At 46.2% G+C, this 25,549-nt stretch overlaps 1 protein-coding gene across 1 annotated transcript in view; it reads right to left on the bottom strand.

The window, feature by feature from the left end:
- Positions 1-5,330: 5,330 nt before the first annotated feature.
- The window catches only part of WNT2 (Wnt family member 2), a 49,050-nt gene continuing 28,831 nt past the window's right edge, over positions 5,331-25,549 (bottom strand). Inside the window, exon 5 of the mRNA XM_005285757.4 lies at positions 5,331-10,557. Within this exon, the coding sequence (XP_005285814.1) occupies positions 10,328-10,557 (230 nt within the window). The 3' untranslated portion in view covers positions 5,331-10,327. The remainder of the gene's footprint in view (positions 10,558-25,549) is intronic.

The following is a 25,549-nucleotide window of genomic DNA, read 5'->3' as shown; positions in this document are numbered from 1 at the left end:
ACCATATACTTTCATGAATAATGATAATGTCTTACAACAGCTTTCATCCAGTAGGATCCCAAAGTGCTCTACTCATTACAAGAGAACCACTTTATTAACATCAATTGCAGCCCCCTCTTGGATGTAATTAGGGTGACCAGCCGTCCCGATTTTATCGGGACTGTCCCGATATTTGCTTATTTGTCCCGCATCCCAGCCTACCTTCGGTTGGGACGCAAATTGTCCCGATATTTTGCCTCCACTCACAGGCGGAGCGGAGCCCGACGGGGGCTCGCGGCCCCCCCGCCCCGACTCTGCCCCTTCCTCCTCCCATTGGATCCCTCCCCGAATCCCCACCCTAGCCCTGCCTCCAGCCCTGCCCCTTCACTGCCCCATTGGATCCCTCCCCAAATCCCTACCCTGGCCCCGCAAGCACGCCGCGTTCCTCCTCCTCCCCACCCCCCTCCCAGGCTTGTGCTGATCAGCTGTATGGCAGCGCAAGTGCTGGAGGGAGGAGGGAGGTGGAGATGGAGCGGAGGCAAGCTGTTGCGGCGGGGTGGAGCGTGGAGCTCCGGCAGCTGTTTTTTTTAGCTCCCCCCCGCCCGGCGTCCCGATATTTCACCTGTGTGATCTGGTCACCCTAGATGTAATCCTGCCTCAGCAAGGGGGCTGGACTGGATGACCACTGAGGGCCAGTCCAGCCCTACATTTCTATGGTTCTATAGCTACTGATTAACAGAACACAGAACAGTTTTAAGCCAGAACAAAGTCTTTATCCAAGTGACACTGCAGGAGGACTTTAGACAGGAAGAGTGTAGTTAACCCTTTATACAGATTATAAAATCAAGACAGCTGGGGGGTTAAGTGGATTTGCTGAAAATCACCCAGGAAGTCTGTATCAGACTGAGGACTGATCACCTGACCTAAACCCAGAACTGTTGTTTCTCTAGAAATGCTGAAAGTTCCACTGAACATACTCTTGCCCAAACCGCCTTATAAACACTTTCCCTCCTTAAAGGGCACCATATCAGGGCTTTCTGAGAGTTGCAGCACTCAGAGCCTGGGTGACCAGAAATGTCTGACATCATCCTTACTACATTAGCATGACTGGTGTTACTTTTAATGGGAGCTATTTTAAAGAGCTCTGAAAACCTGCTTAGATATTACTGCTCTACAGCCAAAATGCTTCTGAAATAAATGTAGTCTGGGTCACTGAGAACGAAAATGATGCTTAAAATTGTTGATTGGCTCTAGTTTTCAAGATATGCTATTGGGTCAGTATATACGACCCTTGACTTGGGAATGGCGGAGGATAAGTGAGTTATAAAGGGAAGGGATCTCAATTTAAACCAGAAATGACTAAAATACATCTTTGACTGGATCTATGAATAAATCTATGACTGGGTTTGGACAGTACTTGCTTTTTAGGCAAAACAATGAATGATGCAATCTGAAGCTGGTATTGCGTCATACATGATATGAATTGCATCATGTTATTCCTACAAGTCATGGATGATGCAATCATAACGAAGCTTACATCACTCTGCTGAACAAATTGCCCTATATCAGCTCTAGAAATCATAGTGTCGTGCTCTCTTATTTGTCAGTGTTTAATTTTGCAAAGGGACACATTTCTGTTTAGCCAAAGTGAGCAGAGATGCCTCGTACTTATGTGAACAGTGCAGATAACTTCTGCTATGTTTGTGGTGAAGTGACTTTTGCATCACAAAAATGCAGTATAACCACGATGGTTAAGAAAGCCTATCACCTTTATTTTGGCTGCAAAATTGGAGATCAGGACAAGAGGTGGGCCCCACACATATGCTGCAACACTTGTGCAACAAAACTTCGCCAGTGGTTGACCAGGAAAAGGAAATCTATGCCTTTTGCAGTGCCAATGATTTGGAGAGAGCCAACAGATCATACCAGCAATTGTTACTTCTGCATGGTGCCTCCAGTTGGGAAAGGTGTGTCAAAGAAGAAAAAGTGGACTGTGCATTATCCAAACATTCCGTCAGCTATACGCCCAGTACCCCACGGAGAAGGACTGCCGGTTCCGTATGCACCAGAATCATTCTCACTTGAGTCAGACGAAGAAGAGGAAGAGGATGAAACTTCTGGTCCTGAACCATCAATGTCACAGGACCCACATTTTCTCCCATCCTCCTCCTCTGAACCACGCCTCATAACACAAGGTGAACTGAATGACCTTGTCAGGGATTTGGAACTACCCAAGAGTAAGGCAGAGATGTTGGGCTCCAGACTACAGCAGTGGAATCTCCTGGCAGGTGATGTTAGGGTTTCCATGTTCCGTGACCATCAAAAGGATCTTGTCCCATTCTTCTTCATGGAAGGTGATCTTGTAGCCTGCAACAACATCGATGGTGTGATGGCAGCCCTCAACATCGTTCACGATCCAAATGAGTGGAGACTGTTCATTGATTCATCGAAGACGAGTCTTAAAGCTGTTTTACTGCATAATGGCAATGTTTTGCCATCAATTCCAGATGGTCATGCAGTCCATATGAAGGAAACCTATGACAATATGAAACAACTTTTGAGGTGCATAAACTATGACCAACATCAGTGGCAGCTTTGTGGTGATTTGAAGGTTGTTGCTCTCTTGCTTGGTCTGCAGACTGGATACACAAAGTACTGCTGTTTTCTCTGTGAATGGGATAGTCGTGCAAGAGATTCCCACTACATCAAGATTGGCCACTCCAACAGTCATTGGAGCCTGGGAGGAAAAGTGTTCAGCATCCACCATTTGTTGAATCAAGGAAGATTTTGTTACCACCCTTACACATCAAGCTGGGTCTGATGAAGAACTTTGTCAAGGCCATTGACAAAACACAAGCAGCTTTCAAGTACCTCCGTGGAAAATTTCCAAGGTTAAGTGAAGCTAAGATAAAGGAAGCTAAGATAAATCCTCAGATTCGTGAACTTCTTTGAGATGATGCATTTGACCATGCACTGCATGGCAAGGAAAAGATGGCATGGAAAGCCTTCCAGTTAGTGGCAATAAATTTTCTCGGAAACAACAAGGCAGACAACTACAGGTTGTTGGTGGAAAACCTCCTCAAGGCATACAAAAGCCTTGGTTGCAACATGTCACTAAAGATTTTTTGCACTCTCGTCTAGATTTTTTTCCACCGAACTGCGGAGCAGTGAGCGACGAGCACAGCGAGCGATTTCACCAGGACATTGCAACAAAGGAGAAACCCTATCAGGGCAAATGGAGCCCATCAATGCTTGCAGACTATTGCTGGACAGTGACAAGAGATGCTCCATTTAATGAATACAAGAGACAAGCCAAGAAGTGCCGAGTAGACACTGAATAGGACTAAACTATGTACATAATAGTTTTTTGCCTTTTGTTTCATAATAAATTTTATTTATATAACCCTTCTGCTGATTTTTAAAGTGTTACATAAACAGGACAGGTGAAATATTATCATGTAAAGCAACCATAAACACATGAAAAGACCTAGGTTTACAATTTATGATTAAAACTCTACTATCTACACAATAGACATAGACATAAAATGTAAAAACTTAAATATCTTAGAAACAGTAGCCAATCCGTTGTTTTAATTGTCATATTTGAATTCAGCACATCAAAATACATAATAAATAGCACATTTTATCTCTGAAGCAGACGACTTCTCAAAAATTGTAAACCAGTGTATCTCTCTCTCTCTCTCTCTCTCTGTGTGTGTGTGTGTGTGTGTGTGTGTGTAGGGAGCTGATACTACAGGTGAAGCTATTAGCACGTTTACTGATTTTTTTCATTTGACAGCCAGAAGTGCTAAAAGCGATGAGCCAGTGAATAGCAGAATCTGACATGGATCATTTACAACGAAAATGGAATCAACATCATCTCGGCATGACAGCCAATTTCAGGATCTATTCGAGCTGTATCCTTTCCCTACTGCCATACGATTGTAAAAATGGACACTACGCTGCTCGGACTGGGCAAAGCTGGAGGCTGTCCACACAAACTGCCAACATTATATATTGGGCATAAAGTGGAACCACTTCATTTATAACTGAGAGGTTTATGATCACTCCGGTTTACAGACTACTGGGCCAAAAGTCCACAGATGGTATATTACGCTTTTTGGACATGTCGCCAGAATGCCGCAAGATGTGCCAGCGAACGCCGTTCTCCGGGTGCCGTGTAACAGCCAGGATAAAATTCCATCAACTGAGGGCTGGAGGCGGCTCAGAGACAGAGACCCCATTATATGGGTGCAGCAAATCTGTTCTGCTGTTGGACTCTTGGCCCCATCAAGCCCTTGCGTCCGCACAGGAATGGACCAAATGGCAAACAATCACTCTGTCCGACTGTCTAAGCATTGAAGAAGAAGTGCATGACCTGAGGGACAGAAATGAGCTATTGAAATGGCTGCTGCCACTTGCAGGGAAGGAGCAGGAATACCGTGGATGCAGTGCAGCGTACAACTATTTACCTGCCATGTAAAATAACTCTGTCCCTTTTTAAAGGCCGCTCTTCTCCACACACACACACACACCCCGCAGTTAAGAGACACTGATGCCCTTTGTTGAGGCTTCTCATGAAACAAAGCCACGCCCATATAATTCTAGTGGGAGGGGGCGGTTGTGTTTGTTTTTTAGAAAATAGTTCCAAAATATTTGCATGTCCAGAAGGGTCTCAGATAGCTGTTGGCTAGCAGCGCCTGCTATTCCATGCTTCAGAAGAATAGGTATTTTCCCTAGAGCATAGGCTGCGTATTTTAAATAACTAAATCAAACCCTCATGACCTTTTGCACAATCTGACATATTTTCTAGCAGATTTTTCAGAAATTAAAATGTCTGTCTTGGGACAGCTGGTTCTTCTTCATGAATAAACATGAAGCTAAATCTGTTCCATACCCTCGAGGATGATTTCATTTCCCTCGCTTGAATTCTGTTCACGATGGCCTACCTCAAATGGCTGAATCCAGAGTCCAGCTCTTCCCCGTCCCTCTGCTTTAAGGTGTCAAGGCAACAAACCAAGGAGCCTAAACTGCAAATGAAATGCGTATGCTGCTTATTTATTTATTTATTTATTTATTTAATGTTTGTGGTACAATGTGGCTGCTGTGCAGCATTTGCACTTCTGGGGTTCTGCTTCAGGCTGACTGATCTTGAAGGTCATAATGGAGACAACTGATGTCACCCAAATCTCTCATCTGTCTGAACTCACGATTGCTTTTTTAATTAAACAGCTGTCAGTGAAGTGCCTCGCTCAGCAACGTTTGTGTCACCAGTACCCTTCCCCCACCGAAAAGGGCAAATGCTTTGAAGAGCTCTTTTCTGGAGGAAGACGCAGAAACATGCTAATGCCAGAAGAAACTCAGTGTGAGCTCTTTTTCATGTAAATACCCTGAAAATGCAGTCAAACAGTTGGCTGACTCAGCAGCCACACATCCCCCTATGTAGCAAAATCCAATCGTTTTCCCCCTGGGGAAATGTCTTATTGCAACTAGCAGAGTGAGACTGTTGTTTTGCTCATCATTCAGCGATGTAGTAATATACTAGCTGATGTGATCATACAGGGTCGTAAAATCTATTGGAGGGAGCTATTGTGGCTAGACTCCCCATTCCTTCTTTCTTGTCCTGAACACAAGTAAAGAAAGGGGGCAGGAGGATAGGGAGGGGTGGTCTGGGCTTCAGCTTCTCCATCTTTGAATAGATACAGTAATACTCACCTACCTCATAGGAAAGTTGTAAGGCTTCATTAAATTAATGTTTTAAAGCACTATGGCCTGGAGCCACAAAGATACTTGGGCACCTAACGCCCAGGTTTAAGCACTTAAATTCCATTTTTAAGGCACTATTGCAATCCACAAAACTTCTGCTTGGCTTCTGCCGAACCCTCTAGGTGCCTAAACTCACTCAGCACCTATGTTTTTAGGGTAAAAGTTCCTCAGGCACTTAGGTTTTTGCCTCTGGGCATGCACACTGCTACCTCCCTCTATGTGTCCAGACACCCCACATATCCTGCCTAAGCTCTAGAGTCATGCATACCAGGGGAGGAGAGGTACTCCTCCATCTACCTCACATGCAGGGCCTGACCTGGCAGGCATGCTCAGAAGCTGCCTAACTCCACACAAAACACCGAGAGGGGAAAGGAGACCCTCCCTTAGCCTAGAGTTAGGGTATTCACCCAGGATGTGGGAGACTACAGTTCAAGTTCACACTCTGCATGATGAGAAGGGATTTGTAGAGGGATCTGCCAGCTCTCAGATGAATATCCTAGTCACTGGACTATAGACTGAGTCGTCCTCTTTCTCTGGCTTAATTAAATTGGAACAACGTCAATAGGTGAGATTAAGGAAGATCCACTCTGCCTCTTCCTCTCCTATCACAATAGCCCAGTGGTTAGAACACCCACCTGAGAGGTGGCAGATCCCTGTTCACAGCCCTTTTCCACATCAGGTAGAAGGGGGACTTGACCTGGGGTTTCCCACATCCCATATGAATGCCCTAACCACTAACTAAAAGTTATAAGGAAGCTCCTCCTTCTCTGCCACATGGAGTTAGGCAGCCTCAGATCAGGTCCCACATGTGAGTTAGGAAGAAGAACACCTATTTCCCCCCAGTTTGTGGATTTCTAGCAAAGTGAGGCTCCTCCCTGCAGCCCAGACTAAGGCGCCTGTCTCCATGATGGGGAGAGGCTTAGGGCACACCTCTATCATCAACATTTCTCATTGGCTATCTTAGATGACTCCCCACCTAGCATGCTAGCTTTTGTGGATCTAAGACGCCCATCTCTCCCCATTCATTGTAGAGGGAGCCTACGCTCCTAACTCAGGCTTTGCAGCTTGCCGTGTTGTTCCTCTGATTTTCTAAGTACCTTGGAACACGTAAGTCCTTTTGCGGATCTGAGCCTATGATAGTCTCAAATAAAAGGTGCTAAGGAAGTTGTAAGTAGTAATATTAGATTTTGTGTAATAGCACTTCTGCTGTTTATGGGTATAGATGTACTCTGCACTCAAAGCAAGGAATCAGCAGTTTAAGATTCTAGCTAATTACACCTCTGTCAAATATATTTTAATACCAGGGAATAATTCTGTTCATTAGATGTGGAAGCACCTAATATTTCTCCCTGAAAATGGACAGGCTGAGAAATAGTCAATGTGTAAGATGAAACTGGTACCTTTTGTAAATGATCTATAGCATCAGTATAGGAATACATACTGCAGAACCAATACTGCATAAGAAGAACCCTAAACATATATTGTAGGAGAAGTCTCAGGAACAGAGGCTTTCAGAAAGATTTCATAGTATTTCCCTGGTATTTCAAGGCTCCCTGTAGGGTTAGAGCAAGTTACAATCCCCATTCAAGAAAACATTACAATGGCAATTTAGCATAAAATTTGATATTTTTAGACTTGTCCTTGTTTAAGCATTGAAGTAAAAATGATGATCTTAGCAACAAGACCTAATTCTAGGTCTACATTTCAAATATAAGGGACAGTTTCCAGATTTCACATAGGCCTGTTGAATTTTCATAGTCCTGCTCTGTATTTCCTGCTATTTTTCTGTCAGAATAAGATCTCCACCTGTAACCCAGTGATCCTAAAACATTTACAGATGGGTTTGGAAAGTACAGATAGTTTTGTTTCCTGCTGTGTTAATCGGACTATTCATTTTAACAGAGATTGATAATGCGGGCATCAGCACTCATTTCATTAGCTGGAATAAGCTCACTAGCAGTAACGATACATCCCTTGTTTTCAGAACTGTGTAAAACTTGTGTTATTAAACTGTGACGTCATGAATTACTCAAAGGAAATCTGACCCCTGCTATCAATTTACAAAGGCTCTCTGACTCGTCAAGATACTTAAATTAGAAAAGCAGAAACAGTTTTAAAACCTACAAAATATGTCATTGAGCTTCAGATACAGACGCTCCCCGGGTTACGCAAACCCGACTTACTAAAATCTGCACTTACAGAAAAAGTTCCGTAAGTTCCGTAAGCCCTTTTTTTTTCTTTTTGCGCAATTGTCGGGTATATGTTCCTGACTTACGCAAAATTTGACTTACGTAAGGCATTCTGTAAATTGGGGAGCATCTGTAGTTGGTTTTAAAACATGCCATTTTCCAGATTGAGACATGGTAGGTGAGGTAATATCTTTTAGTGGACCAACTTCTGTGAGTGGAAGAACAAGCTTTTGCGCTTCACAGAGCCCTTCCTCAGGTCATGATGAGCTCATGAATCGTTAATAAAGAATCTCTTTGGAATTCACCACTAAATTTCAATTCACTGTTATGTATACTATTTAGTCTATCCAAACCAGGGCCAGTTTTCGCATGAAGCTAATGCATATAACAGCAACAGTGGTTATCACTGAATTGTAAGTAGCAAAAAACTGTTCTTCAGTAGGTTGCATTCCTATAACAGAACTAGCTCATACAAGATTTTCATGACCTAGACACAGCAAACATATAGTATTATGAGGTGTCTGTAATACTAAAAGAATTATCATGTGTAGTGATTTGTGAATTCAGAAAACAATATTTACATAAAAGCAAAACAGTCAAATAAGGGAAGGCTACTTGCAAAGCAGAGTAAAGCCAAGGAACGATTTCTGTTTGCTAAAACTTAAATAAATGGGTTTATAAGCATTACAGGAGAGTGTTGTATGATTGCAGGAAAAAAGAAAAATTCTGAAGATCACTGTGTGACAAAGGTTTGTGATCTGGAATAATTTCAGGCACCAGAATCAATCCTGAGTATGACTAAACTAGGAAAAAAACAAAATCACTATGTTAACATAACAGCAAAGATCTAGCATCCCAATTAAAAGTAGCAACTCAATCTTCAGTTCCCTCTGTTAGGAATTTCCAGTTGTCCATCTAACCCACTGTCCTTTCTGACAGTGGCTGGCACCAAATGTGTCTGAGGAAGACACCACTCTCTTAGGGTCTCCGAGCCTGGACTCCAGCCTGAGCCTGAACAGCTAAACTGCAATTTTTTGCCTTGTAGCCTGCCTGCCCCCCCCCCCCTCCCCGAACCTGAGTTATTTGACCTGGGTTCTGAGAATCGATGCTGTCGTTTTTTTATTGTAATGTAGATATACCCCCCAGAAGCCAGCTCTGATTCTCTGGCCCCTCAGCCCCAGCTGTGATGCTTGGCTCCAGTTCCTGTCTGGGGTTTGACTCCTGCTTTGACTACTGGGCATGACTCCTGCTCCAACCACTAGGCAAGACTGTTCATGTTCCACTCATGTGACAAGCAGGAGAATATTATTAATGAGACAAGCTGCTTCTGTTTTATACAGACTTTCTGCAGGTGTTTTCACATTTACCCGGTTTTCACATTGTGAAACACAAATGTGTTTTCACATTTACCTAGTTGGTAAAAAAAAAAATTCAAAACATATTTATGCCCAAGGTATTTCATGTCCCTTTTCCAAAGGGAGGTGAACAACTAATTTCTAAGTTTGATACATCTGCTCAGGTAAAGCTAGTTAACAAAGGGTCTGAGAAATAAATGTCCTCCTTCCATTTAATTACATTGCAACTTGCAGGGGGGAAATATCAGCAATTCACATTAATAAATTTGTTTAAAATCCTTTTAAGGTAGATTTTAAATTGAGAATTCTGTGCACATGTAACTAAAAGACTTGCTCTGACTCTTTAAGAGGAAATACCATGGGTGAATGCAATTGGTTGCAATTTCCTTCGCTTTCCATCGTGGCCTGTAGTTTAAATGTGCAGCATGTTGATGTCTGTGGGACCAGCAAATGGGCATGCAAAGGCAGAACTGGCCCCACACAATCCACAAGAGGGCAGCCCTATCATTTGACAGGAGACGGAGAAAGTTACTTCTAGAATACCTTTACTCCACACTGGGCTCAGAGGTTCCGTTACACGAGAATTGCTATACTGGATCAGAGCAATGGTCCATCCACTCCTTGTGCCTGACTGGGGCCAGGACTATATGGTTTGAAGGAAGCTTTAAGAAATCTCATCCTATATAAGGCAACAGTGGACGTTCTTATTCATATGAATGTCTCACCTCTTTCTAAACCTTACCATGCTCTTGGCCTTAGTAACATCTTGTGTCAGTGATTTCCACAGGCGAATTATGTGTTGCATTTAAAAAATGGTGACTTAAAAGTTTCATTGTTTCCAAACACCGAGAGCAAAGCCACAAAAATATTACAACCTCAAAAATGTTAGTTGGCTACAACATAATTTATATTAATTATTTAGCCATTTCTCTGCGCTGAAAGGGAGGTGAAACTTGAAAAAAGGTAGCAAATGCCCTAGACATACGCCCTGCATGAAACTGAAAGTTTCAGCATTTGAATGCCAGTCTCCCCATGTAGTCATGTTCGAGCTATCCATCCAGCACTTTTCGGTGCTTTGCATGTGTGTACGTCCACCTCCTCCAGGCAGTCTCGACAGCGCACAGCGCAGCACCAGTGGAATTTACATTCGCATTTTGTCATCCGGCTGATCCGTGAAGTGTCGTAACCTCTTCCACAGCACATCACCTCGCAGCTGTCCATACCGCGGGAAGTTTGGTTACAAACCCGGCCAGCAGTCCCGAGGGAGCCTAGAATGGAAATGCATTAAAAGTCAATTGAAAAGATGTGGGGTATTTTCAAGAACGGTTGAAAATATGTGAGAATATGTAAGCAAAACAACCATTAGCCAGGCACTTGAGGCCATTAAAGCAAGATGTGTCTCTCTTTGCAGAATGAGAAGTGGAAAGATAGGCCAATTAATTTCACATTCTACCTCTTGCTTGTTGAGAGGACCAGAGACAGACTGATTCTCCAGCACCAGGCCACTTGCGACTGAATATCAAGCAACAGAAAGGGCAAATACTATGGAAAATTGCATTCAAATTATAGATAGGGAAGCTTTGGTTTTGCAAAACCTCACTTTGGGTGAGGGGAAGAGGAGGTGGAAACTGAGGAGTGGTTCTAGATTTGGCTCATTTCTGTTAGTATTACAGTGTCTTACTTCACCTGTCCCCTGCCTCCCTGCTGTTTTAATTCTACCACCTCTCACCCAGGCATATGTACTCCCTCCTGGCCAGGTACCCACCTGCAGCCAGGCACCTACGCTCAACGCTGTGAGAGCCTGGAGACCAGAAGGGAGCCACTGTGTGTGGCTGCTGGGTAAAGGGGGAGAAAAGAAGCCCTACAAAGAAGCTGTGGACTGGCTATGAACAGAAGACCCCAAACAATGGTGTCTGTTATCTGTATAGGAAACAAGCAGCGAAGGCAGAAGCAGTTCCTACCAAAAATTCAGCACAGAAGCACCCAGTGCCAGGGGAGCCAGCCAGCAGTACACACTTACTGATGGTGGCACCAGTGGGCTGGCCTCTCAAGCCAAGGCCTGGGACAATTGCTCTGGCCTAAAACATCTGTGGCTATATCTACACTGCAAAGTAAATCAGGACCCAGCCTTGAGCTCAACCCCAGCCTCCAACTACACACAAATCTCTCAGACTTGGGCTTGGACCTAGGCTCCTAGGCCCCTGGGGGAGGGTGGGTTGTGGAGGATTCGAGCCCGAGTCAAGACATGACACAGGGTTTGAGCTCTATTGCTTTGGCAGTGTAGACACAACCCTGATCTCTGACTCAGGCCCGGGAGTACACCAAAAGTATCCCACAGTCCCAGGGACCAACTTCCATTGTCCCCTCTATCCCAAAAATCTCTAATCGACTCCAGGGAAAATGGAAGCAGCCCTCCTTCATGTACTGCAGAGGCTCAGTGAGTCAGCATTAGCCCTGCCATTGTCCGCTGACTGTCAAGCTGCAACCAAACCAGCAGAGAGCCTCCTGTGTTTGCAACGGAGACTGAACAGAAGGCGGCTTTTGCAAAGCACGCTGCTTCATGGTCACAGGAGCACAGCCTCATTTTGGTGAATCTCTGGTGGGAGGCCAGAAAAACAGTGGACTTTAGTAAGAGAATCAGGAATGACCACACATAGTAGCAAACAGCAAAGAAGCTGGCAGCTTTGCAAATTTACCAGACCAGTGACCAATGCAGGGAGCAGATTAAGGAGCTGAAGAGTACCAGAAAATCAGGGACCAGAAACGCACCTTGAGCAACTCGCTGACATTATGTTCATTTTATGTGGAGTTTGACTGGGTGCTGGGAACTGTGCTGAGCACAGAGCCAACGGTCACCTGGTCAGCCAGGATGGTGCCCTGCTAGCCCCAGAATCCAGCATAGGGACTGATGGGAGCCAGCAGTAGGTGCTGAGTGAGGACAGTGAAGTGACTCTGTTGGTGAAACTGGTCCCCCAGGAGGCTTTGCTTCAGGAGCAGCAGCAGCACATCCTGGGACTGTACTCGGAGGAGCTGCTTGATGCCCCCAGGAGAAACAGCCTGACATGAAGCCTGCAGCAGACACAGAAGGGGCAGAAGCTGCCCTGGAGCCTAGTAAATTTCTGGCTCCATTTTAATGTTTATTAATATAGGATTGGGAGGGATTTCCGTTCTCTGAAACAATGCAAAAGTTATTAGACGCCCCGGCTAGCAGAGTGTATCCATTAATGATGAATTATATGTCAGCGGCTGGCTCTCCCTCTGACCTCTCCCCCCGCCACATGGAGTTCAAAATGGCAACCAGGAAATGCAAACAGTAAAAATGCCTTGAAAGTGAATTTTTACTGGATAGGCACAGATTTTTGTTAGGGCCATTCCTGTTTCCTAAAAATAATCACCTTACAGTGCCATGCCTGTAAGTACTCCACTCTGTAACGAACTACCTGGGAACGGTGAACTGTGCAAGGAGGAGGTAGAAACATTTTCCATTCACAAATCTAGTCCATTTCAGTTAGAGGTAGTCCAGGCAGTCCATAGTGCCCAAGCATCGAAAGCCCCAGAATCAACGACCCGCATCCCACCCCACCCCAAAAGCACATTCTCTCTCTTCTATGGGGCCATGCAAGTCCATAAAGTGTGAACACAAAGCATCCCTGACCTCTGTTGTCTAGGTGCATCCAGCTCAGCTGTGGTAGCTGCACGCTCTAGCTGAGTGTACCAATTCAGCAGCCCCTCACTGTCACAGGTCCATTCAGGGGAAATGGCTCCCCTCTGGCTTCACAAAAATTGTGATGAGCAGAAAGCCCCAGTAATGTGGACAGCAATGATGATATTGGCATCCTAATGGGTCTGTAAACATCTCCAACAGGATTTCAATCTGCCAAAAACAAATTCAATAACAATTCTACACCTGCTGAGAGTGTAATTAAACCGTCTTGTGCCAGGGCCTCTGAAATCAGAGTACGGTTTCATAAGTCAAGGCAAAAGCAGGTACGCAGGGCCCCCAGAATAATGGTGGGGACAGGAACTCTGTTTATGACAATGTCATCTGATGGGAATAGAGTCCCAGCCTGTCCAGGAATGTAGACTCCCGATCAGCAAAAAACCTTAGGATCATGAACTTTTCCTGTACAGTCCACGTTGACATTCATAAATCTGCCTTTGTGGTCCACTAGTGCCTGCAAAACAATGGAGTAGTGCCCTTTGTGCTTTATGTACTCATGTGCTCCTTGAGGAAGGCAAACTATGGGCACGTGCATCAGTGGCCCTGGGGCAGTGTAGAAACCCCATTCTCTCAAAGCCAACAATTACTTCAGGAATATTCTTTTATGCTTACCACCTAGGGGCAAAGCACACACCTGACTGTCTCAAAACATCCACCACTTTACCTACAGTCGACTTTCCAATACCAAACTGGTTGGCAACAGACCTGTAGCAGTCTGGGGTAGCAGCTTCCAGACAGTTATAACAATCTGCTTCTGGACTGGCACGGGTGCCCTCTTAGAGGATTGGGGAAAGCTGTCACAAAGCTCCAGAAATGTAGCTGGTCATCCCAAGTGCACATGATGATGTGATCTCTCCAGTCTGTGCTTGTGGCCCTGCTCCAGAAGTTCATAGGGGACATCAGCGGCTGTACCAAGTGTCACGAGCAGTATCGAGTATGCCATGTCTGAGTCCTCCTCCTTTTGCTCCATCATAAGCTGTGTCAGGTGCCTTTGGTAGGTTAGAAAATGCCACCAAAATGTCCACCAGCATCTCACAGAAGCCCTGCCCATTTCCTGACACAGGAGTGAAAGCGCAAGCAAGAGAATCCTTCAAAAGGCTACTCCTACCTGGCGCTGGCTCCAGTAGCTGGGAGCACAGAGACCAAAATGACTGCTTGGCAGGATGTGTTGGTGGTCAGTTCAAACTTCCTGTAACATGCAGGGGACAGTCAAGTTTTCCCACAGTGCATCAAGGTCAAAGGCCACATTTCAGGCAGGCACTAGGGAGTCTGGGATATGATTGGTTTGACTCAGGTCTACATGTTGCACTGTGGACACCAGTCCCCCAGGTTCAAGCCTGGGGTAGAAAATTCTTAACATGGGATTAACAATCAGTGTAGATGCTCAAGCCCTGGGTTCTCTAATCCAGGCTCAGCTGACTTGAGTCCCACTAACTGGGTTTCCATTGCAGTGTAGACATACCCTGTGGAGCTCAGTCTCTCTGCCTGTAGAATGAGGCTGATACATGGTGGCCTGTATAAAGTGCTCTGAAATCTCCTGAGAATAAATTCAATATAAATACAAACAACTCGTCTTACCCCTCCTCAACATGGGTTAAAGTGGACTTTTCTTTCCACTTGCAGGCTTTTTAAGAAGTGTAGGAAGGCACTGGAGACATTTTACATTTCTATGAAACATTAAAATGCCTCTTGCAAGACTCAGAGAGCCTCTGACATTCCCCCCATGGTGAGAACGGGCTGGATTTACTTTAGAGCTCTAGAATTTTCCCACAGTGCACCCTGGTCAAAGGGCTAGTGGCCACATTTCAGCGGGATGTTGTAATACCCTCTATTTTCTAATTTTTCCAGGGTTAACCTGAACAAAAAATTCATTTGTTGAACTGAATGGAAATGTTTTGTTTTAGGTCAGATTGACATTAAACTGTATGAGTCTGAGCTGCCAGGCTGCCTCCTGCCCCATTCTCTCCTACGGGCCGTGCTCCTTGGCTGAGCTACATATCCCGTGAAGCATCGCAACCTTCCCTCTGGCCAGGCCTCCACAGTGCATGATGGGAGTCCCATGAGTAGGCGAGATCAGCCATTTTTACTTAGTTCTCAGCAGGACATTTTCCTGTCTATGGAACAAAACTCTAAATTAGTCTGTCCTCCTAGAAAATGTGCAGATGATCACTACTGTGTCCTAGACATGTTATGGGATTCTGGGCATGTTCAAGTGTATGGGATGATCACTTCATCCCCAGTGGCTGAATAAACACAATACTGTTTCTTGTCTCTGCTCAGGCAGAAGACTTGTATGGACAAGCCTGTGGCCAATATGATTAATGCCTGGTATTAAGAATTTGTTTTGAATTCCTCCTTGCCACCCCACATACACTTAACCTGGTTCCTGTTATAGCCCCTCTCATCTGTTCTATTCTTTGCTTTGTGTACTGTTTTAACTTGCTGATGGGAGGTAAGTCTTGCCCATGGACTGCAGCATGTCTAGAACACTAATCTATAACAACCATGTTTTGGATTAAGTTTCCAGTTGCTTTGTGCTCTGTTTGCTGTATGTCATTTGTGTGAAACAAGCCGGAAACAGTGTGAAACAGTCATGCAGCTGTCAGCCAGGTATTATTCTTTCAATGGGGAACAAGCAAAGCAACTGTTCACCTTGATTTGTCTCTTGAACTTGACTAAAGAAAGGGTTGTGTTGATAGTTTCCTTGATACAGAAGGAAGACCTCAGATGAGCCCTTACACAAGGTCAGGGCCTATTCATCCTGCCAATTGCTGTGATCAGATGCAGACACTTTCTTCATCTTAGATACAAGTTCATTTCCAACTTGAAAGGTTTGTCTGATTTCCAGATGCTTGGAGCAATGACACGGGTCAGTTAAAGGCAACTTTTAACAGAATACCAGGGGTGAAATCCTGACCCCACTGAACTCAGTGGGAGTTTTGCCATTGATTTCAATGGGGGTGGGATTTTACCCCATGACAGATAGAATCATGGAATCATAGGGGTAGAAGGGATTGTAAGGGTCATCTAGTCTAACCCCCCTGCCAAGATGCAGGATATTTTGTGTCTAAACCATCCAAGACAGATGGCTATCCAGCCTTCCTTTGAAAACCTCTAATGAAGAGAGCAACTTTTCTCCATCTTTTTTATGGCAGCCTTTCACGTATTTGAAGACTGCTTTCATGTCTCCCATCAATCCCCTCTTTTCCAAACTAAACATACCCAGTTCCTTCAGCCTTTGCTCATATGGCTTGCATTCCACCCCTTTGATCATCTTTGGCAATCATAGAATCATAGAATACCAGGATTGGAAGGGTCTTCAGGAGGTCATCTAGTCCAACCCTCTGATCAAAGCAGGACCAATCCCCAGACAGATTTTTGCCCCAGATCCCTAAATGGCCCCCTCAAGGATTGTCGCTTGCCTCTGGATCCTTTGGTCACATTGGTAACCAAAATTGGACACAGTACTTCAGCTGAGGCTAACCAGCACCGAGTAGAGTGGTAGAATCATAGAATTGTAGGACTGGAAGGGACATTGAGAGGTCATCTAATCCAGTCTCCTGCACTCATGGCAGGACTAAGTATTATCTAGACCATCCCTTTGTCTAATCTGCTCTTAAAAATCTCCAATGGTGGAGAGTCCACAACCTCCCTAGGCAATTTATTCCAGTGCTTAACCACCCTGAGTGTTAGGAAATTTTTCCTAATGTCCAACCTAAACCACCCAAACTTCAATTTAAGCCCACTGCTTCTTGTCCTAGCCTCAAAGGTTAAGGAGAAAAATTTTTCTACCTCCTCCTTGTAAAGTACCTTTTATGTACTTGAAAACTGTTATCATGTCCCCTCTCAGCCTTCTCTTCTCCAGACAAAACGAATCCAATTTTTCCAATCTTCCCTCATGGGTCATGTTTTCTAGGCCTTTAATCATTTTTGTTGCTCTTCTCTGGACTTTCTCCAATTTGTCCACATATTTCCTGAAATATGGTGCCCAGAACTGGACACAATACTCCAGTTGAGGCCTAATTAACACAGAGTAGAGTGGAAGAATTACTTCTCGTGTCTTGCTTACAACACACCTGCTAATACATCCCAGAATGATGTTTGCTTTTTTTTGCAACAGTGTTACACTGATGACTCATATTTAGCTTGTGATCCACTATGACCCCCAGATCCATTTCTGCAATACTCCTTCCTAGGTAGTCGTTTCCCATTTTGTATGAGTGCAACTGATTGTTCCTTCTTAAGTGGAGTACTTTACATTTGTCCTTATTGAATTTAGTACTTCTGCCATTTCCACATTTTCTGTTATTGTTTTCCCCCCTCATTGAGTAACAGGCCTACCCCGTCCTTGGTCTTCCTCTTGCTTTTAATGTATTTGCAGAACATTTTCTTGTTGCCTTTTTTTATCTCTAGCTAGTGCTATTGCCTCCTGTGACGTGCATGCTATGTCTCTGTTAATGCAACCTAAAATTGCATTTGCTTTTTTTGCAACCACACTGCTGACTCATGTTGAGGTTGTGATCCACCACAACTCCGAGATCCTTCTCAGCAGTGCTGCTTCCAAGCCAGTTATTCCCATTTTGAATTTGCACATTTGGTTTTTCTTCCCTAACTGTAGCACCTTACATTTGTCTTTGCTGAATTTCAGTTTGATTGTCTGTGGCTCAGTTCTCCAATTCATCAAGAACCCTCTGAATCTTAGTTCTATCATCCAAAGTGTTGGCAACCCTCACCTCTCCCCTTCCCCCGCTTTGTGTTATCTGCAAATTTTATCAGTATGCTCTCTATTCCTACATCCAGGTCATTAATAAAGATGTTAAACAACATCGGACCCAGAACAGATCCCTGTGGAACCCCACTTGAGACCCCCCTCCAATCTGACATCATTCCATTAATAGTTACTCTTTGTTTGTGGTTGTTTAACCAATCATGTATCTACTTAATGGTAGTTCCGTCAAGCCCATATTTCTCCAGCTTACTTATCAGAATGTCATGTCAAAGTCTTGCTGAAGGCCAGGTATATTACGTCCACTGCATTCTCCTATCTACCAAACTAGTCCCCTGTCAAAGAAGGAAATCAAGCTGGTTTGGCATAATTTGTTCTTCACAAATCCATGCTAGCTGCTAGTGATTACTCCTTCATCCTCCAGTTATTCACAAATCGAATGTTTAATACATTGCTCTAGTAGCATCCCAGGTATCGACGTCAGGTGTGTAGTTCCCCAGCTCCTCCTTTTTCCACTTTTTAAAGATGGGCACTATGTTAGCCCTTCTCCAGTCTCCTGGGACCTCTCCTGTTGGTACGGGAAATACTCCCCAGACTCAATTTTGTATTTTTGTATTCTTAAGCTCCATTTTGTGTCTTTGGCTTCTCTCTTGAATAAGCAGAAATCACTTCACCAACTGAAAGCTGCAGGTCACTTACCACTGGACGATGTAGGACACATGACTAGAGATGAGAGATCTCTAGGCTGAGCATGCCCAGTGGTGAAAATTGAGGTAGCTACTGAGCACGTGCAGTAGAGGGTGCGAGACAGGCCAGAGCTGTCAACCATAATTCTGAGATAATGTTTCGCACTGAGCATGTGTGAATGGGGTACTTGTTTAAGGATATATAAGGACATCTCAGTAGGACAGTATAAAAGGTCAGCTGCCAGCAGGCAGAAATCAGTCAGGAGCCAACAAGCAGAGCTACTGGAAGAACTGCTGGAGAAAGAGATCAGGGGGTGACCAAGACAACAGAAGAGCAGCTGAAAAGACATCTTAGATAGAATTCTGAGGAGAGCACTTCTGAAGAAAGCACCTAAAGCAGCAGCCACAACATCAGCAACCCCAAAACAAAATAACTAAGGGATGATAAGATAGAGGCAGCAGGAAGTGATCTGCCTCTGCAAAGGGAGAAATGGAGATGACTGGAGTAAGTTGATTAAGAAGCTACAGTAGTAGCAACATTTGCAACAACACCTCAAAAATCAAAGGATAGGGTGAGCTTGTCAGGATTTTTTTTTTCAACTATAAATTTACCATATAGCATAGAATAGATGCGTATGCTTGAAATGTATGTGCGTGTGTGATTTGTATATTACCTATGTAGAATTTAAAGTATAAGTTAAGAATAGCTGTCAGCACTTCGTTGTAAACTGGCCATTTGTAGCAAAGCGTCTCACTTAGAATCATTTAAACTGTATGCGATTGTAATGTAAATGCTCTTTAACTTGCAATAAGGGATTTGTTTCTTATTTAGGGTTTTAGATCATATTGTAGTAGGGATTATTAGTTACATTAATATATATATATATATTGGAAAATACACTGCTTGTGTCACTCACTTTATCGGAAGGTTATATTCATGTCATGTTAAGTGTTTCCTTAACTATCCTGGAGACCCATACCCCAGGAAAAGCAGATTATGGAGGTTATTCTTTATTAAGGCAGGTTATTCTAGGGGCACCCCAAAGCCTAAATTTTGGGGTAAAACTGTCATCCATGAGTTTGCAAATATTATTGCCAGTGGCTCTAAGATTTCTTCACCTAATTCCTCGGGGGAATAGCATCAGGCTCTGCTGATTTGAATTCATTCAGATTGGTCAGAAGATCCCTGATGTGTTCTTTACCTATCCCAAGCTGCATCCATTCCCCTTTATTATCTACAGTAATTTCACTAGTCGTCCAGTCACATTATTTTTTGTGAGAAGACTGAAGCAAAGTAGGCGTTGAGCAGCTCTGCTTTCCTATCATCTTCCATTACCAGCTCACCTTCTCCATTGAGCAGCAGACCCACACTATCCTTGATCTTTCTTTCTTGTCTGACATGTTTGAAGGGCCCCCTCTTGTTGTCTCTAACATTCCTTGCCAGCTGTAACTCACTCTTTGCCTTGGCTTTCCTGATTTTGTCCCTACATGCTCGTGCTATTCCCATGTATACTTCCTTGGTGACGTGCCCCTCCTTCCATTTCCTGTCTGTATCCCTTTTGGGTTTTAGATAGCTAAAAAGTTCTTTGGCCTCTGTGACTCTTCTTACCTTTCCTCTGTGTCAGAATAGCTTGTTGTTGAACCTCTTTTAGGAACTGCCAGCCCCTCTTTCACTCTTTTTCTTCCTATTTGGTCTTTCCATGGGACCTTGCCTACTATTTCTCTGAGTTGGTTGAAATCCGTCTCTCTGGAGTCCACTGTCCTTGTTTTACTGTTCTCATGTCCTCCTTTCCACAGAATCTTGAATTCTATCAGATCATGATCCCTTCCTCCCAAGTTCCCAACCACCTTCACATTTGCAACTAATTCATCCCCATTGGTCAAAACCAGATCCAAAATGGATGACCCCCTAGTTGTTTCCTCAACTTTCTGATTCAGAAAGTTGTCCCCTACACATGCTAAGAATTTTCAAGACATATTAAGTTTTGCTATAATAGTCTTCCAAAAGATATCACATCAGGGAAGTTAAAATTCCCCATTAATACTAGCTCATGTGTGTTAGCTAATCTTGTTACCTGCTTGTAGAATGACTCATACACTTCCTCTTCCTGATTTGGTGGTCTATACTAGACCCCCACCATAACATCACTACTGTTCTTTTCCCTTTTTATCCTCATCCAGAGACTTTCAGTAGGTCTGTCACACACTTCCTCTCAGACCTCGAAGCAAGTGTATACACACCTCCTCCTTTTCCCCCCCTACTTATTCTTTTGGAACAAGCTATATCCCTCAATGCTGGTACTCCACTTATGGGAGCTGTCCCACCAAGTCTCTGTAATGCCAGTTAGGTCATGATTTTCTTCATATACCATGACTTCCAGCTCATCCTGCTTGTTTCCCGTGCTCCTGCATTTGTATACAGACATCGAAGGTGCTCAGCTTCCAGCAGCCCATCTGGAAGGCTCTTGGCAATTTCACTTGCTACTTGCCAGCAGAAAGATAAATAGATAAAAGGCTTCCAGGAGGGCAGCACTGAGCCAAAAAATTCCTTTACAGTTCTGGCAAAAAATAGAATTTGCCAAAATTCCATTTTCAGAGAAGTGTAAAGGATTTTTTCTGGAATCTGTTTCTGAAAAAAACAAAGTCCTGATTCAGGATGAAAATTTTTCAAAAACATAACATTTGTCACGGGAAGGGATTTGCATTTTTCGGGCAACTCTAGTTCTTACTGTACAGCAATGTTAACTGAGCTACACTACAAATGAACAGTCCTGTTTAAGTGTGTGCAACAAACTCCTCCACGAACTGAGCACCATCACAAACGTCACCAACTTCTACTCCAAGTGCCAGGTGCACTTTTTGACCTGCCTTCTCTAATATAAACACAAAACAGTTTGCACATTTTAAAAAATACAAAAACTAAACCCTATCAAAACAAAACACTACAATGCATACACTGTTCTCTTCCTCAGGAGGGGATCAGAAAGAGAATGAACCATACATGACAGATGTTAGTTATGTCACTTAGTGCACTACTGACAAGTGCACAAATACTACAGTGATGTGGACAGTATAAGAACTACATAGACTTGCTAGAATTAGTATTCTCTACTTCTCATTTCATGTTAAATGTATACCACAAAATGCTATACAAATGGAATATGACTCAGCTCCAATAAGACAGGAATATATGGTAATTTGTCAAAAGTTTCCCCAGAGCTGCCTGGTTTGCTGTTCAAATGTTGCAACTGTCACGCCTAGGCATAACATGCAACTACATCTTCAAAATATCCGCAGCTTATAATACTGCTACCTTTATGATGCATACATCTACCCCTTTCTCTGCCCAGGTTATTTGTGGGGACTAATGTAGGGAGAATTCCGTTGCTGAAAACAATTATTCTCCTATTCCCAAAACCTTGGGGTAAGCAACTAAATTTAAACACTAATTTATAGTATGAGATTTTTTAAACTTCTCTTAATTAGAAAACTTGCTCCTAGTGATGTGACTTCTTAGTTTGCACTGATTTTTTTTTTAATACCAATTTCCATGTGTGCAGCCGGCATACAGGGCCGGCTCCAGGCACCAGCCGAGCAAGCTCGTGCTTGGGGCGGCAGATTCTAAGGGGCGGCATTCCGTCCAATGTTAGAATGGCACGGCTGCCCTTTTTTTTTGGTTCGCTGCTCCGGCCGCCCTGTAGGGGGCGGCAGCATGGAGGAGGGGAGCACCCTGCTGGGAACGGGCTGCGCGCTCCGTCTGCCCCAGCCGGTGCCACGTCTGCAGCAAGCCCGGCAGCCCGCATCCTTCCCTCCCCACCGACCTTCAATTCACCTACAGGCGGGAGCAGCGTGGAGCCCTCCCGGCAGGCGGCGCAGTGGGAGGGGCCAAGTGGCAAGCGCCCCGGCTGAAGGAAGCCCTGGCCGCCCCCCTTTTCTCTCTCCCCCCCGCTCTCTCCCCCTCCCCCCTTCACTGCCTGGGGCATGTCTGCGGCGCAGGGAGTCCTGGTAGCCAGGAGCGCCGACAGTTTTTTTGCTTCCCCAGGCAGCGGAAGGTCCTGCCCCCGAAATGCCGCCCCCGACAGAGGCGGCGGAAGGTCCTGCGCCCAAAATGCCGCCCCTGACAGAGGCGGCGGAAGGCCCCGCCCCCCAAATGTTAGTGCCCTAGGCAACCGCCTAGGTCACCTAATGGGTTGCACTGGCCCTGCCGGTAGCCAGCACGGCTGGGGGAGGCAGCCGCGAGCCGCCAAGTAAGTGGCACCAAAAGTTTGCACCCTGGTTCCGGCTGCCCTCCCCAGTTTTTGTTGTTGTTTTTTTGCTTCGCCGCTCCGGCCACCCTGAACGGTTTTGGTTTTTTTGCTTCACCGCTCCGGCTGTTCAGCACGTTTTTTGTTGTTTTTTTGCTTGGGGTGGCAAAAAAGCCAGAGCCGGCCCTGGCGGCATATGACAAAGTTTATTGTAAAGGAATTTAACAACACCATTAAAAGGAGCCTCAACATCAATAATTAACATCAATATTATTCATCAAAATTATTTAAAAAAAATAATCTAGTTCTACCAAGCCTAGGCAGGTGAACATGTGCTGGCACACTGGCAGTGCCAGGTTTACAATGGCGCCAGTGGCTCCCTGGAGCCAGGCCCATGCCCAGAAGGGGCCCCAGCCTGCTCCACTTGCACTGTGCTCTGAGACCCCACTGGCTCCCCATCACCACCACCACCACTTGCTCCTCTTGGCCTGCCTGCCGGCTGGCTGAGGACTCCTCTTCGCCCCCTGGCCCCACCTGCCGGGTCCTCTGCCCCCTGGCCTGACCACAGTGCACCTCCGGCTCAGGGCAGTCTCTGCTTCCCACCACCTCCGGGGCCCCATCTGTCTCCCTGGAGCTCAGCCGCTTGAGACTGGTGCAGAAGCCTGGCCAGTCTCATCGAGGGGGCGGGGGGTGTCAATCTAGGGGGCTTGGCTGGACCCCTCCAGGCAAGTGGGTCCTGAGGGGGCCTGGCCAGGACAGGCCCTGGCCTGGCTGATCGCACCACTCCCGAGGGGACGGAGCGATTCTCTGTCCCAGGACCAGACCTGGCTGCATCACCTCCCAGCAGGGCTGGTGAGTGCGGCCAGGAGGCAGGGCATGAGGGAATGTGTCTCTGGAGGGGTGCTGGGTTGTGAGAGTGCGAGGAAGATCTGTGTGTGTTGGGGCACTAGGGAGTAGGATTGCCAACTTTCTACTCAAACAAAACTGAACACCCTTGCCCTGACCCCTGACTCTCCTCAGAGGCCCCGCCCATGCTTCACCCCTTCTCCAAGGCCCCATCCCAGCTCACTCCATCCCCCCCCCACCCGTCGCTCACTCTCCCCACCCTCAATCACCTGCTCATTTTCAGTGGGCTGGCTCAGGGGACTGGGGTGCAACAGGGTGTGAGGGCTCCAGCTGGGGTTGCAGGCTCTGGGGTGGAGCTGAGGATGAGGGGTTCGGGGTGCAGGAGGATGCTCGGGCTGGGACCGAGGTGTTCAGAGGGTGTGAGGGGGATCTGGGATGAGGCAGAGGGTTGGGGCCAATGGGAGCTGCGGGGGATGGTGCCTGCAGACGGGGCAGCCCACAGAGCCACCTGGCCTCGCCACCACGTAGGAGCCAGAGGGGGGACATGTCAGCTGCTTTCCAGGAGCTGCAGGGAGTCTGCCAGCCCCACTGCGCAGCTCCGCCAACCCAACAGTCAACGGCCTGGTCAGCAATGCTGACCGGAGCTGCCAGGATCCCTTTTTGACCTGGTGTTCCGGTTGAAAACCGGACACCTGGTCACCCTCCTAGGGAGTGGGGGTTCTGTGTGGGGTGCTCGGCAGTAGTGGTGGGGCTGTGGGTAGGGGCACTGGGCACGGGTGGTGTTGTGCAGGGTGTTGTGCATTTGTGGGGTGGGTTTGGAGGGAGTGCTGGGCATACTGGCTATATAGAGTCAGGGGGGTGTTGGGTGTGTTGTGGCATAGCATGCCCACCCCCAAGGGGAAGGGACATGCTGGCAGCACAGGGCCGGGCAGGCCACTGTGCGTCCGGCAAATGCCTGTTTATAAATAGTGTCCTTGCACTGGGCTTGGCGGAGCAGGGCCGCTCCTGCCATGCCATGCCCCATTGCCCTTGGCTGGCCTCTCGCTCTGGGGACTGGTCTCCCCGCGCCATGGTCCATTGCCTCCATGGGAGCCCACAAATGTTTGGCGCCGGGCCCACAAAAGGCTAATCCAGCCCTGCACACTGGTGCAGCATTACCAGAGAGAAAACTGGAAGGATAGCTATGATTTTATTAGCTCTCTATGACCTAGTCCAGTGGTTCTCAACCTGCGGCCCAATTAGCACACAGCTGCAGCCCAGCTGTGTGCTAAAGGCCGCCGCCCAGCCCTGCCCAGAGCCATGCGGCCAGGTCCGGGGCTGCTGCCCATCCCACACCTGGGGTACCGTTCCTGGCCCCACTCTGTGGAGGGGTCTCTGGGTGGGGGCACTGGGCATAGGGGTCTGTGGTGGGGGTTGGGGGGAGCACTGTGGTTCGCAATCTGTGGCACAGGTAACACATCATGGGCCGCATATGCTAGTCTATGCTTGCAGCCGCACATAGGGTATGCCTAGCTACACACTGCAGTGAAACGCTCCGGCAGGAAGGGAAGCAGCAGAAAAAGGCTCCAGCAGCAAGAAGTGCTGAAGCCTTTCTCTCATGGGCGGCGCGTAGGGTGACCAGATGTCCCGATTTGATAGGGACAGTACCTATATTGGGGAATTTTTCGTATATAGGCACCTATTACCCCCCACCCCCGTCCCGATTTTTCACACTTTATATCTGGTCACCCTAGCAGCGGGTGAACCTGCTGTTGGGGGAGGGTAGCCCCCAGCCTCTCTCCTCCTGCCTGAGGCCCAGCTCCTCCCCCTCTCTTTCTGCTCCCCCCCTGTCACAGGAGCCTAGAGCACCCCCGTGGCTGCCGCCCCCCACCCCCCAGTCCCTGCTCTGGGCTGCTCGAGAACCCCAAGCCCTGGAGCGCCAGGCAGGGTAGATGAACACAGAAGCAACAGCATCTACCACTGTTAGTCCAGCAGATTAAATCTCTCTGCAATGCCATCAACTGGATGTGAAGCTCTTCCAGCTGGTGTAAATATCAA

Source organism: Chrysemys picta, chromosome 1 (assembly GCF_011386835.1).
Source record: "Chrysemys picta bellii isolate R12L10 chromosome 1, ASM1138683v2, whole genome shotgun sequence".
Lineage (NCBI taxonomy): Eukaryota > Metazoa > Chordata > Testudines > Emydidae > Chrysemys > Chrysemys picta.
Note: the sequence above shows the minus strand (reverse complement) of the source record. Positions and strands in the feature narration are given on the sequence as shown.